The 13,812-nt window shown below is 39.0% G+C and overlaps 1 protein-coding gene across 1 annotated transcript; it reads right to left on the reverse strand.

Moving 5' to 3' along the window:
- Positions 1–3,272: 3,272 nt before the first annotated feature.
- On the reverse strand, positions 3,273–13,613 carry LOC113649304 (deoxycytidylate deaminase-like). The gene is made up of 6 exons (XM_047811942.1): positions 13,022–13,613; positions 9,132–9,216; positions 8,362–8,494; positions 7,972–8,093; positions 4,165–4,261; positions 3,273–3,618 (listed from the first exon to the last, which is right to left on the reverse strand). The coding sequence occupies exons 1-5, from the start codon at positions 13,045–13,047 to the stop codon at positions 4,256–4,258; spliced, it is 372 nt and encodes a 123-aa protein (XP_047667898.1). The 5' UTR covers positions 13,048–13,613; the 3' UTR covers positions 3,273–3,618; positions 4,165–4,255.
- Between the last annotated feature and the right edge of the window lie 199 nt (positions 13,614–13,812).

Raw genomic sequence — 13,812 nt, forward strand, 5'->3', positions numbered from 1 at the left:
CAACGATCTGATCTCCCCTTCAGCCACAGCTTGCAACCTTGGGGTAACCAATCAACAATCCTTTTCAATAAACTCAATCAACTGTCCTTTTCCTCTCATGTTGCGAATTGCTATACTTTTCCTCTCATGTTTTTAATGTGACTCGCTCGTGTCAGTTTCTGCTCTACAACATTAGAAGGATTCGTCCATTTTTGTCCACACAGGCTGCTTAAGTATGTAACCTAGTGAACCAGTATTAATGTATTCGATGTTAGAGATTTAAGCACATATGTATGTCACTCTGAAATAAGGGCGTCTGCCAAATGCTGTAAATGTAAATGTAAAACAGATCACAGAGAGGTGAGTGGCTTAACAGCTCACAGATAGATTAGTGGGTGTGGCTTAACAGATCACAGAGTGGTGAATGGGCGTGGTTTAACAGATCACAAAGCGACACTATATGTGGACACTATATTAGTGATATGACTGTGTTGTACTAGAGTTTTACTTTTTATCACTACTCGTCAGTGTTGTATAAAGTACTAGTAAACAATACTTGAGTAAAAGTACAAGTATCGTACTAGAAAAAGACTTTGGTAGAAGTGAAAGTTACCTTTTAGAATATTACTCAAGTAAAAGTCTTAAAGTATCTGATATTTACTGTACTTAAGTATCAAAAGTCATTTTCTGATATTTAATGTACTTAAGTATTTGAAGTAAAAAAGTAAAAAAGAGCAGGGGCGGTTCTAGGATTTCATCTTTAGGGAGTTTTAGCCCTCAGTGAGAATTTAAAACAAGAAGAGTTTTATATTATATATTATATGACTACATAGTAAGCCAAAAGTTATGGTATTATTTAAAATGACAAAAGTGGACACCAAAATTTTATGCATGATGTAATGATGTCAGTCTTGAATCAGATCAGTTCATGTATGTGTGTGTTCTCTACAAACAGTGTGTCCAATGAATGCAGTCATTAATAAACTAATATTCACAAGACAAAGACCAAATCAATAAATTTTATTTTTATTTAGTATTGAATGGATTGTTTGCATTAATATTTTGTTTGTGATACAACTCTGGTAATGAGAATAGTGACATTTCACTGCTTTTGGTTGCCATATTTGCGGCTTTCAGCCGATTAACGTTATAGATAAACGCCTCCAGCTCTGACTGCGCGTGCACGCTGTGCTTCTCCATAGAGCGTGCGTGCGTATTGTACTGTACGTGCGTAATGCAGTCTAGTAGCAGTGATTCACCAAACCTCCCTTATTGCAGTCGCACACATTTCTTCTGATTTTATTTTGTAGTAACGAGTAACAAAGATGCTTAGTGGAAATAAAACGGAGTAAAAGTATAAATTTTATCTAGGAAATGTAGTGGAGTAAAAGTGAAAGTTGACAAATTTAAATAGCGAAGTAAAGTACAGATACAAAGTAAAATTTCTACTTAAGTACAGTAACATAGTATTTTTACTCCATTACATTACAACACTGATGCACTCTTCCTCAAAGCCTACAGTGGAAATTTCTTCACAGATTAAATCACAGTTACAGCATATGGCAGCTTGGTGGACCGGGGATTTGAGCTCATCACCTTCTGTTCAGTAGTCCAAGTTTACCCGCTGAGTTTTAGTAAAATGTAATATTAGTACTTTTCTGTGTCAGAAAGGTGTGAAGCTCACAGGACAGACACTTATTTTAATACATTCATATTAATTAGCATGATATGAATAAGAGTCGACAAGTGCACTAGATGCTCTGACATAAACTCTGCCTTCTTGAATAGCAAATCCCATATTTCTGTACAGACTGAATCAAATACACTGTATAAAAGTATGTACACCCCTGACCATCATGCCCATGTGTGTTTTCTTCCCCAAACTGTTACCACAAAGTTTACAATGTTAAAAGAACACTATTGTATGGAATGTGTTACAACACACTGTGTTGTGTGTTCTGTCCTGTGTGTGTGTGTGTGTGTGTGTGTGTGTGTGTGTGTGTGTGTGTGTGTAGGACGTATATTTAAAACACATCCATCCATCCATCCATCCATTTTCTACCGCTTATCCGGGGCCGGGTCGCGGGGGCAGCAGTCTAAGCAGGGATGCCCAGACTTCCCTCTCCCCAGACACTTCCTCCAGCTCTTCCGGGGGAATACCGAGGCGTTCCCAGGCCAGCCGAGAGACATAGTCCCTCCAGCGTGTCCTAGGTCTTCCCCGGGGCCTCCTCCCGGTTGGACATGCCCGGAACACCTCCCCAGGGAGGCGTCCAGGAGGCATCCGAAACAGATGCCCGAGCCACCTCAGCTGACCCCTCTCAATGTGGAGGAGCAGCGGCTCTACTCTGAGCTCCTCCCGAGTGACTGAGCTCCTCACCCTATCTCTAAGGGTGCGCCCAGCCACCCTGCGGAGGAAACTCATTTCGGCCGCCTGTATCCGGGATCTTGTCCTTTCGGTCATGACCCAAAGCTCATGGCCATAGGTGAGGGTAGGAACGTAGATCGACCGGTAAATAGAGAGCTTCGCCTTGCGGCTCAGCTCTCTCTTCACCACAACAGATCGGTATATCGACCGCATCACTGCGGAAGATACACCGATCCACCTGTCGATCTCCCGCTCCATCCTTCCCTCACTCGTGAACAGGACCCCAAGATACTTAAACTCCTCCACTTGAGGCAGGAACTCTCCACCAACCTGAAGAGGGCAAGCCACCCTTTTCCGGCTGAGAACCATGGCCTCGGACTTGGAGGTGCTGATTCTCATCCCCGCCGCTTCACACTCGGCTGCAAACCGTCCCAGTGCATGCTGAAGGTCCTGATTTGAAGAAGCCAACAAGACAACATCATCTGCAAAAAGCAGAGACAAAATCCTGTGGTCCCCAAACCTGACTCCGTCCGGCCCCCGACTGCGCCTAGAAATCCTGTCCATATAAATAATGAACAGGACCGGTGACAAAGGGCAGCCCTGCCGGAGTCCAACATGCACCGGGAACAAGTCTGACTTAGACCCGGCAATGCGAACCAAACTCCTGCTCCGGTCATATAGGGACCGGACAGCCCTTAACAGAGGGCCCCGGACCCCATACTCCCAGAGCACCCCCCACAGGCCATCACGAGGGACACAGTCAAATGCCTTCTCCAGATCCACAAAACACATGTGGACTGGTTGGGCAAACTCCCATGAACCCTCCAGCAACCTGGTGAGGGTATAGAGATGGTCCAGTGTATTTAAAACACAGAATAAAATAAATTAAATGCACTGACGATGATTAAATGTTTATTTAAATGTGGTTACAGTTATATAGTAATAATTAATAATCAGTCATTTGAAAGTAAATACAGATTCTTTTGAAATAGTTAATATAGTGATCTTAATTTTCCCTCCACCAAAATAATCAGAAGTTAAATCAAGAGTTTGATTAAATATAAAGTTCATCAAAGATTTCAGTTATATAGAAGTATTTAAGCCATTTTCACCCACGATTACTTTGAAGTCTACTGAACATCACTAGGATTTTTTCCGCTCAGTATTTTGGGAACGTTAAATGTGGTGAAGAGCTCCGTCCTGGTCTTATTCACTCAGCAAAGGGATCGATGGAGTTCAGCAAGTCAGCGACCTCCTGCTTTAAGTCAAACTGCCTACAAACATAAAACAAAACAAAATTTGTCTATTTTTCTTGTAATCTAGACTTCAGCTTAACACAGCAGCTGAAACGTCACTACATTTACATTACATTTACACCCTCGACACACACTACCAGATATGACACATGAACATATATTGCTTATACACACTCAGATTTACACATCTGCACTTTACTCCTAACACTCACACTCTATCTACATTCTTGTACTACAGTATATAAATAACATTTCATTTGAATTTTTTCCTCCCTGGCAAAAATGGGCTTCCACACTAGCTACAGGATAAAAAAAAACAACTGTCTGACAAAAGGGGAGAGTTTTTAATTAAGTGATCTTTAGTGGTTTATATGAAAATTCCTGTCATTTAAATTTTATCCATAAATGTTAATTATTGCTGTTCTGTAGCAAGGAAAATATGACTTGCAGAAACACATGCAAGTAGGATTGTTAAAAATCACACACACACACACACACACACACACACACATACACACACACATACACACACACACATACACACACGCGTTTGTGGAGACTCACCTTTGCCCAATACCTGCTTCATTCAGCATTCGGTCAGAAGCTATTGTTTTGTCAAACTTAGGATGTTTATTGGATAAATAAACCACCTCTTTTATACCTGTAGTGGAAATAATGATTGATTTTAAACAGACACACAATCACACAAACACACACACACACACACACACGAGTGTCAGCTCTAACACATGACATACAGATGCAGCAGCTCATGAACTTCTGCATGATCACGGTGTGATCACTGTGTGATTGAGACATCCACCAGGAATGCTACATATGGTCTTGTTCTGACGTAGTTAATTAGTAGCTGCCTTATTCACACCCCCTACGTGTGTCTGTTGCAATGACGCATTGATCCACCAGGTGGCGCAGTGATCAGTGTAACAGCTGCTGGCATTAACCAATGAAACATCTCTGAATTAAATGTAAAGAAATTGCAGCAGAGAGGGAGAGAGAGTGAGAGAGAGAGAAAGAGAGAGAGAGACATGCCGATCAGACACCGCCTCGCATTGTCATGGATATAAATATCTATAAAAATTCATATTTTTATGATATTTAAAATCCTTGCACGGTCTCTATTGCACTCCCTTGATTTTTCACTTTACACTTTTCATGCTACTGCGAGAAGGATGTGGGAGCAGTGAATACTTTGGGCCAATCTTCCAGCTATTCTTACTGGTTCAGCTACTTTCAGAAATGCTCTACTATTATCAGCAATTCTTGAAGAATTCATTCAGCATTCCAGCTTTCCCAGGGCACAGAGACACATCATGCAGCCACTGTGAGCCAATACACATATTCCAAGGGGCCATTAAGTCACACCTGGCTTGTCTACTGTATCAATGCAAGGCCATTAACATGTAGATATAACGATCGTAACATCTACAATGTACTGATGGGAACTATTCATTGCGCTGAGCCACATCTTTCTACAATACATGTAGAAAGTCACAGTGCTGGGAAGCGACTCTGTCAAATTGACCCGGTGATAAATTAAAGTATCTTTTATTTGAGCATCATAAATGAACACAACAGCCAACCACAATATAATATTGACTGGTTCTCGCATGTGCTGCTTTCAGCAATTTTGTGCAAAGTGCTCATGAGAATAAAGTTTTTCCCTTGTTGGGGCAGTAAGACATTATTGTTGTTGCTGGCTGTTCTGAACAGTATGTGAAGACAAACATGGACTTTCTCTTTAGAAGCTCCTGGCCCAGGTTGTAGTTTGTGAACAAATTGTTACAGGTCATGTTGTTCCAATCAAAAGTCATAACAAAACTGCATTTTTGCACCTTATAGATCAGTGGTTCCCAACCTTTTTATCACTGTGGACCGGTCAACGTTTGATCATTTTGCCTGCTGATTGCTTATATTTTAGATTGTTTTGACTTAATTATTTTAATTTAATTGTACTTAAACATGCCTTCAAAATAAAATAGTTACACCAAAAAAATTTATATAAAGTGATTTAACATTTTAACTCACTACAACGCTAAATCTACAGTATGAGAACCCTGAGACAGTTCCATCTGGGGGTAATAGGAGACAATGACACCCGAAGTGTGACGTGACATTAGTGACGTGACATACGGCTAAGTATGGTGACCCATACTCAGAATTCGTCCTCTGCATTTGACCCATCCAAAGTGCACACACACAGCAGTGAACACACACATGGAGCCCATTTATGCTGCGGCGCCCGGGGAGCAGTTGGGGGGTTCGGTGCCTTGCTCAAGGGCACCTCAGTCGTGGCCGGCCCGAGACTCAAACCCACAACCTTAGGATTACGAGTCAGACTCTCTAACCATTAGGCCATGACTTGCCCCAACATAAGTGTGTTGCTTATGTCCAGTTTATTCTGTTGTTTTGTTTTGGTTGCTGTCACTGCAGAAAACCCCGCTTCACACAGATAGCATGTCGAAAATGGCAATAGGTATTTAAGTGATTTAAGTTCCTTTCCCAAGGAAACTTTCTAACTTTCTCTGTTTCGTGCTCATTTTTGCTAATTTGTGGGTTAAATTTGAGCAAACACAATATATACGTACACCAAGCACTGTTAAACATGACAAAGTACCGGTGAACAGAGAGAAGAGCGATACACACCTTCTCTCTCCACCAAAGCTACAACACCACTGCCGCTTGCAGCCACTCCAGACGTCACCTAAAACCGCCCCGATATCACATATTTTGCGCATGCGCGGTATCGGTGCGGCTTTAGGTGACGTCTCTCAGCTCCCGGTTAACCTCTCTCCATGGAAAGTCACACAAACTTTCACACAAATACACCACAGTAAATTGAATGGAAACAATTTAATGTTTCTTGGGCGGCCCGGTACCGGGACCACTGTTATAGATGATATCAAGACAATATATTAGTGTGTGAGACTTAAATATGTCCCACAGCTACAAACAAAAAAGTACTAAAGTATATGAGATTTAACCCTACAGTACTCTAACCCTACAACTGTAGGGAAGGTTGCAAATATGTGATGTTCACCAATTTTATTTTAAATGTTGAGGAAGTTTTAATCGAAAAAATACTTTTAACTATTTGTTTAATTTTTTTAAAAACTTGTAGGTCAATTTGACCTGCAACATACTGTAATGAGAGTGTTAAAGTCTAAACAGGTCCTAGATACATGTCCTGAAAATATCTTGTCCTTGGTTCAAATCACACTCTTGGCATACAGTATATTTCACTTAGATTTCATTTTGGTAAGTAAAAACGCATCAAATTTTTAAGAATGCTTGATGGTAATAAATGATCCAAAATCATTCTTTTTTAATCTAAGCATAATACGTTTGTGAAGATTCTCAGTCATCCAGGTGAACTTTTCTGAAAGTTGTTCTCAAGACACATAATTCTCCCAGAAGACAGAATAGTAGAAGGAGGATGGTGAGAACATTGCTGATAACACTCAGCTCTGCTCCCCTAGTAAGCATAACATAGGGGTGTTCTCTCCCTTACGTCTCACAGACAGATACTGTAGGTCAATCTGCAAACTCTGGTATTCACCTCCTGCAAATCTGAGGATTCCTATTAAAACTGATGTCTCTAATAGTGTTGTTACGCTTGGTAATATATATATATATATTAAAAACTGACTTTAATTTGCACAAGTTCAAAACCCACAGTGTCACCAAATACAACATCCATCTGTCTGTCTGTCTCTCTAAAGTGTGTGATAATGACATTAAAGTTTCAGGTCCTTCCCACTATCTTCCGGCTGGACAGGTAAAAGGTGAAAGAGAAAACTGCTTCTATACTCTTAAAAAAAATGTTGTCTTTGACCTGTAAAATCGGGGTCAGAATGTGTTTGTGAGCAAAGCCCCATCTTCTGATTGTGCCCTGGAATTGCATTACAACAGCTAAAAATGGGGGTGGCTACATTAGAATATTCACACGTCCAGAGAGGGGGGCTCATGACAACCGCCTGATAACCGTGTGATAAACGTGTCGAAAAAGAACAATTTTCAGTCGCTACATCTGTAATACAGTTACAAGTAATTTAAACAACCATCTTCTATACTCTTGTTCCAAACACTTCCTTTTCCTTTCATACACATTTGTGTGTGTGTGTGTGTGTGTGTGTGTGTTTGTTTGAGTGTATGTGGTTTGTGTGGGTGTGATTTTTTTTTTTTTTTTTGGGTGTGTGTGTGTGTGTGTGTGTGTGTGTGTGTGTGTGTGTGTTAGAGAGCATGTGAGTGTGTGTGTGTGTGTGTGTGTGTGTGTGTGTGTGTGTGTGTGTGTGTGTGTGTATGGTGTGTGTGTATGGTGTGTGTGTGTGTGTGTGTGTGTATGTATGTTACCTGACTGGAAGATGACCTTACAGTACCACACTCGTTACAGGGAAACAGAGTGACGTACATGGTGCATCCTTTCACATCCACTGAGGTTTTATTCATGATGGCATTCAGCTCCGCATGACACACTGGAACCAACAGTAAAATGATAAAAATAATAGATTTTCAGATTATAAAAATAAATAAATCAGCACTTTGTAAGATCTTGGACTGTTGAGATATTTGAATCTTGAAGTACAGATCTGTGACTAATTTGTGTTGCAGGTCTGGATGTAAACCTCCCTCTTACCCTGAGAGATGGTGGGACCAGTCGAGCAGTGCTGGTAGAACTGGATGGTGAATTCACAAACACTAAGGAGTAATGTCAAACCTAATATTTTAAAGCATTAAACTCACCATACAGGTTATCTGGCTCCGGTTTGTCCTTAGCTTCAAGATCCCACGGAAACTCATCCTCACAGCCATCGGGCATTGCTTTGAAAATGACTCCAACAATTTTTCTCTCCTCATTTACGATGCACGCACCCACCTAGAGTTAACATTAAATCTAACAGGTCATAATTACATAAATAAAAAATTTAAATAGCAGCAAGGAATTTAACAACCATCAGCCTCTGAGCCTCAGACCATCTATAAAGACCCTGTGAAGGTGTGAAATTCAGACATCTTCAGTAGGTTGGTGAAGAGATTGTAGATGAAAACCTCAATATAAGAATTTCCTCCAAGTTCTCTTCATAAAGCAGACTTTGGAAAAAAAACATTTTAACAAAAAGTGCACAAAATACAATATGGGAGTTGTAACGCATCAATACTCAGGATGAAATGAGTGAATCTTGTGAATTTCTGTCATAATCAGAGCATGTTTGTGTTTTTCCAATCTTTGATCAGCACTATTTTAGCTCCGCCCACATGCCCTCAGCATGGCTAATGTGGTAAGGATGACTAAATTCAGTACAACTATATGGCTATCACACACCTGCCTTGTCAGTGGAAATAGTGTTAACATGGAGGATTGTGGGTAATTTGCAGATATTTGTGAACTTATTATTAATTCTGTGAACAGAGACTGAAAGTGTTGACACATTTTGTCCTTGTGGACCTCACAGGAAGACAGCAATAATACAGTAACATTTCAAGTGCTGCATTTAAGACAATGTGTCTGATACCTTTGTGTTAGGATCAGGGCTCTTCTTGGAAAACATCAGAGCAACAGCCACGTAAAACACCTCATCATCATATTGTTCATGTGTCCTGTAGAGGGTTGGAGAAAAGAGAGATCGAGTTATAATGAAGGATTTTGTCTTTTTTTTTCTGTCTTTTACTTAATATACCTCCAATGCATTTACACACTCTAAATAGACACACTGTTCTTTGACTGTGTTTATAAAGATTAATTATTTTAAAAAGCCAATGTAAGTCTGACTGCATTTAGACAAAGCAGAACTCTTTTGAAACAATATACTGTGATCTGAGAAAACAAAAAAAAGAACTTTTCAACATTTAATTATTTGGTCATGTTTGCAGAAAGAAGGATTTTGGACCCATGATGCTAAGAGCACCAAACCCACAGTGAAGCACAGTGGTGGGAGCATCATGACATGGTGCTGCATCTCTGCAAACAGCACTGGTGTAGTACACGTCACTGAAGGATTACATGAATGGAATGATGGACTGGAACATATTAGAGAAAAATCATAGGTATGCCTCGTATGACAATCACACCCTTGTACAACAATCACACCATTGTACGAATATCACACACTTGTACAACTATGACACCATTGTATGACTATCACACCATTGTACGATTATTACACCATTGTATGACTATCACACCCTTGTATGACTATCACACCCTTGTATGACTATCACACCATTGTACGATTATCACACCCTTGTATGACTATCACACCATTGTACGATTATCACACCCTTTTACGATTATCACATCCTTTTACGACTATCACACCCTTGTTGAACAACAGGTTTCGGTTTCATATTTCCAATAAAGGGAAATTATAATTCTAAAGTAAATAAAGTTTCCTAAACTATTGCATGCTAATAACTATGAGGCTAGAGTTTGAAGAAGACAAACATATTGGTCTGATGGTCAGGGGTGCACATACTTTTGTATATTAAATAACAAAAGCTATGTTTCTGTCCTAATACTCATTTGAAGATTTTTTCTGAAGATTGCCCATTTAAGGAAAAACGTACCTGCCATCATCCTGGATTGCTTATATTTTAGATTGTTTTGACTTAATTATTTTAATTTAATTGTACTTAAACATGCCTTCAAAATAAAATAGTTACACCAAAAAAATGAATATAAAGTGATTTAACATTTTAACTCACTGATGTTCACCAATTTTATTTTAAATGTTGAAGTTTTAATCGAAAAAATACTTTTAACTATTTGTTTAATTTTTTAAAAACTTGTAGGTCAATTTGACCTGCAACATACTGTAATGAGAGGGTTAAAGTCTAAACAGGTCCTAGATACATGTCCTGAAAATATCTTGTCCTTGGTTCAAATCACGCTCTTGGCATACAGTATTTTTCACTTAGATTTCATTTTGGTAAGTAAAAAATGCATCCGATTTTTAAGAATGCTTGATGGTAATAAATGATCCAAAATCATTCTTTTTTAATCTAAGCATAATACGTTTGTGAAGATTCTCAGTCATCCAGGTGAAGTTTTGTGAAAGTTGTTCTCAAGGCGGCACATAATTCTCCCAGAAGACTCATCTGCTCCCCTAGAACTCATTTGAAGATTTTCTCTGAAGATTGCCCATTTAAGGAAAAACGTACCTGCCATCATCCTGGATATATAATAACGTTTTGTTGAATGCTGTCGAATGCATTCACTGATATTCACTTGTGGAGGCTGTCCTTACATAAAGTTGTTAGTAATAATGATCATAAAGCCAAACGAGGAATATCAATTCATACATACTGTAAATACATTTTTCATTACTGGAGGATTTCTCTCCATGTCACTGTTACTCTCCAGAAGAAAATACTACTATAAATGTAGTAGTCTTTCAATAGTGTGTCATCAGCTGTCTGTTTTATTTGAATGGAGTAGCACAGGCATGAGCTGGAGGCATTTATCTATAACGTTAATCAGCAAAAAGCCGTAAAGACGGTTACAGAAGGTATTTTATAAAAATTAATTGCAAAGAATTTTCACAAATCCAGGGAATTTGGCCCTAATGGGGTTGTACAATGTTATGCTATTTGTGTTCAAATTGTTTGCAAGGTTGTGTTTCGTGTCTGTTTCTCCCACAAAAGCATGTTTTTCAAATGAAAACATATTTCTATAAGCTCACCATAGTAGCTTTCATTATTTAATTGGAGACATTTCTTTTAAAATGTATGTATTTTATGTCATCCCACAAGTAAAGGTTTGTTGGAGTTACAGTTATAAAAAGTTACACTATTATAGCAGAAACATGCAGTAGTAGTACAACTTTTTATAACTTTACCTCCAACAAACTTTTTCTTGTGGGATGATATAAAATACATCATGTGTGTATTTTGTTTGTGCTATCAACTCTGGTAATAAGAATAGTAAAATTTCACTGGTATAACAGATTTTTTTTTAAATGTCACCATCACTCTTTCTCAGTACTGAGAAAAGTCCCAAATAAGACCTAATGCCTAAAGGGACATGTCGTGGTTAAAGAGTCTGACTCGTAACCCTAAGGTTGTGGGTTCGAGTCTCGGGCCGGCCATGACTGAGGTGCCCTTGAGCAAGGCACCGAACCCCCCAACTGCTCCCTGGGTGCCGCAGCATAAATGGCTGCCCACTGCTCCGGGTGTGTGTTCACGGTGTGTGTGTGTTCACTGCTGTGTGTGTGCACTTTGGTTGGGTCAAATGCAGAGAACGAATTCTGAGTATGGGTCACCGTACTTAACCGTATGTCACGTCACTTTCGTCACAAATAAATAAATAAAAAAGCCCCCCCCCCCCCAAACACACAAACAATGAAACTCCTGAGTTCACTTTCTACTTGAACACTGGGGAATATCTATGTTTATGGCATTAAGCAGACATCCTTAACCAGAGCAATGTATAAAAGTGCTTTGAAGTCGCTATCAACGGATAAATTTACAGAGGTTCACACCATCGACCTAAAAACTCTGTTGAGAGCAAGAATAGAATAATGTTTAAGTACATAAAACAAACAGGGTGAAATAAGTGCTAGTTAAAATTCAGGAAGAAGAAGATCTTCAGCCGTCATTTAAAGACAGTTAGTGACTCAGCCTTGTTCAGACAAGGGGAAGTTCTTTCCACCAGCTCAATGCCAGAACAGAAGAGTCTGGCGGCCTTCACACTGCACACGACAAACGACCGCCGATAAACCGTCCTCTTCCTATGGAGAGTGGCAAAGGTGCCGACCATCTGCGGATCTGTAATTTTCAGATCCGTTTTGCGCTTTGGATCTGTTAAAAATTTTAAACTTGTGCGACTACACCGCATCTGATATGCCGACCGGATGTGATGTATTCCAAAGTTGTCCAATCAGGTTTGTGTGCACGAGGTGATAATTTCTGAAAAGTATTAATATTAACTTTAGTAATTTTTAAACTTTATCAAAAACAATCTTTTTGTTTTAAATACATTGTTGTTGATAATAAAGTAATACATTATTAATATTTATATTGTATAATTTTTAATGTTGTGTCCATGTTTCCTCAAAAATTATTAAATAAAAAATTATTTACTGGAGACGCAAAAGAAAACATTGCAAATCAGTGTGGATAAAACACTACCTGACTCGGAGAAAACGTCTCGGCGAGTATCACCGTTTAGTGCAAGAGTTGCTCCTTAATGGAGAAGATTTTCGTGGTTATTTTTTCTCCCCTGTTGACGTCTACACGATCATATTGCACATTCCGTGCGACTGCCACTAGGGGGCGAAATCTGTCGGTCGTTTCCGTTTGTTGTGTGCAGTGTGAAGGCGGCTGGAGGTGCGGTGTGAAACATTACAATTACACAGTAACATAAATCTAAATTATATATTGTGGATAAAAGTCTTCCTGTACTTACTGCATGCTTTTTCCATTGCTGGCCATCACACACCTTACTCTGAAATAAACAAATTACAGCATTTAGCAGACAATCTTATCCTTTTTTTTAATTTCAGTTTACACACCTGAGCAATTAAGGTTAAAGGCCTTGCTCAGGTCCACTTGGTGGACCTGGGTTTTGAACCAATGACCTTTATTTTTCCCATAGAGTTCCAGTTCAAGTTCAAGTTCAAGTTTATTTATATAGCACATTTACAAACAGCCACACGGCTGACCAAAGTGATTCACAGTGCGTTTGATATTTCAGATACGCTTAAAAAATACACAATAAGATAGTACAAGAAACTAAAATAAGAATTACAAAAATAAAATAAAATAAAATAGCCAGTTTTAGACCATAAGATATAACAGACATAAAACCCTGGGCAATCATGAAAAGGCTAGAGAAAATAAGTGGGTCTTTAGCGTGGACTTAAAACTAGAAATGGTGGGTGCCAACATTTATTGATTTGGTCTTTGTCTTGTGAATATTTGTTTATTAATGACTGCTTTCATTAGACACACTGTTTGTAGAGAATGCACACATACATGAACTGATATGATTCAAGACTGACATCATTACATCATGCATAAAATTTTGGTGTCCACTTTTGCCATTTTAAATAATACTATAACTGTTGGCTTACTATGTAGTCATATAATATATAATATAAAACTCTTCTTGTTTTAAATTCTCACTGAGGGCTAAAACCCCTAAAGATGAAACCCTAGAACTGCCCCTGTTGTAGACTATTGAGTGGATAAAATATA

The sequence above is a fragment of the Tachysurus fulvidraco genome, chromosome 4, assembly GCF_022655615.1.
Source record: "Tachysurus fulvidraco isolate hzauxx_2018 chromosome 4, HZAU_PFXX_2.0, whole genome shotgun sequence".
NCBI classification, from domain to species: Eukaryota; Metazoa; Chordata; class Actinopteri; order Siluriformes; family Bagridae; genus Tachysurus; species Tachysurus fulvidraco.

Excerpts from the sequence above, each read along its gene's own strand:
- LOC113649304 (XM_047811942.1), bottom strand. The coding sequence starts at position 13,047 with ATGGCCAGCAATGGAAAAAGCATGCA. Across the intron at positions 8,495-9,131 it reads GCCCTGATCCTAACACAAAG|GTGGGTGCGTGCATCGTAAA; the intron begins GTATCAGACACA and ends TGTTAACTCTAG. Across the intron at positions 8,094-8,361 it reads GGAGCCAGATAACCTGTATG|TGTGTCATGCGGAGCTGAAT; the intron begins GTGAGTTTAATG and ends TGTTGGTTCCAG.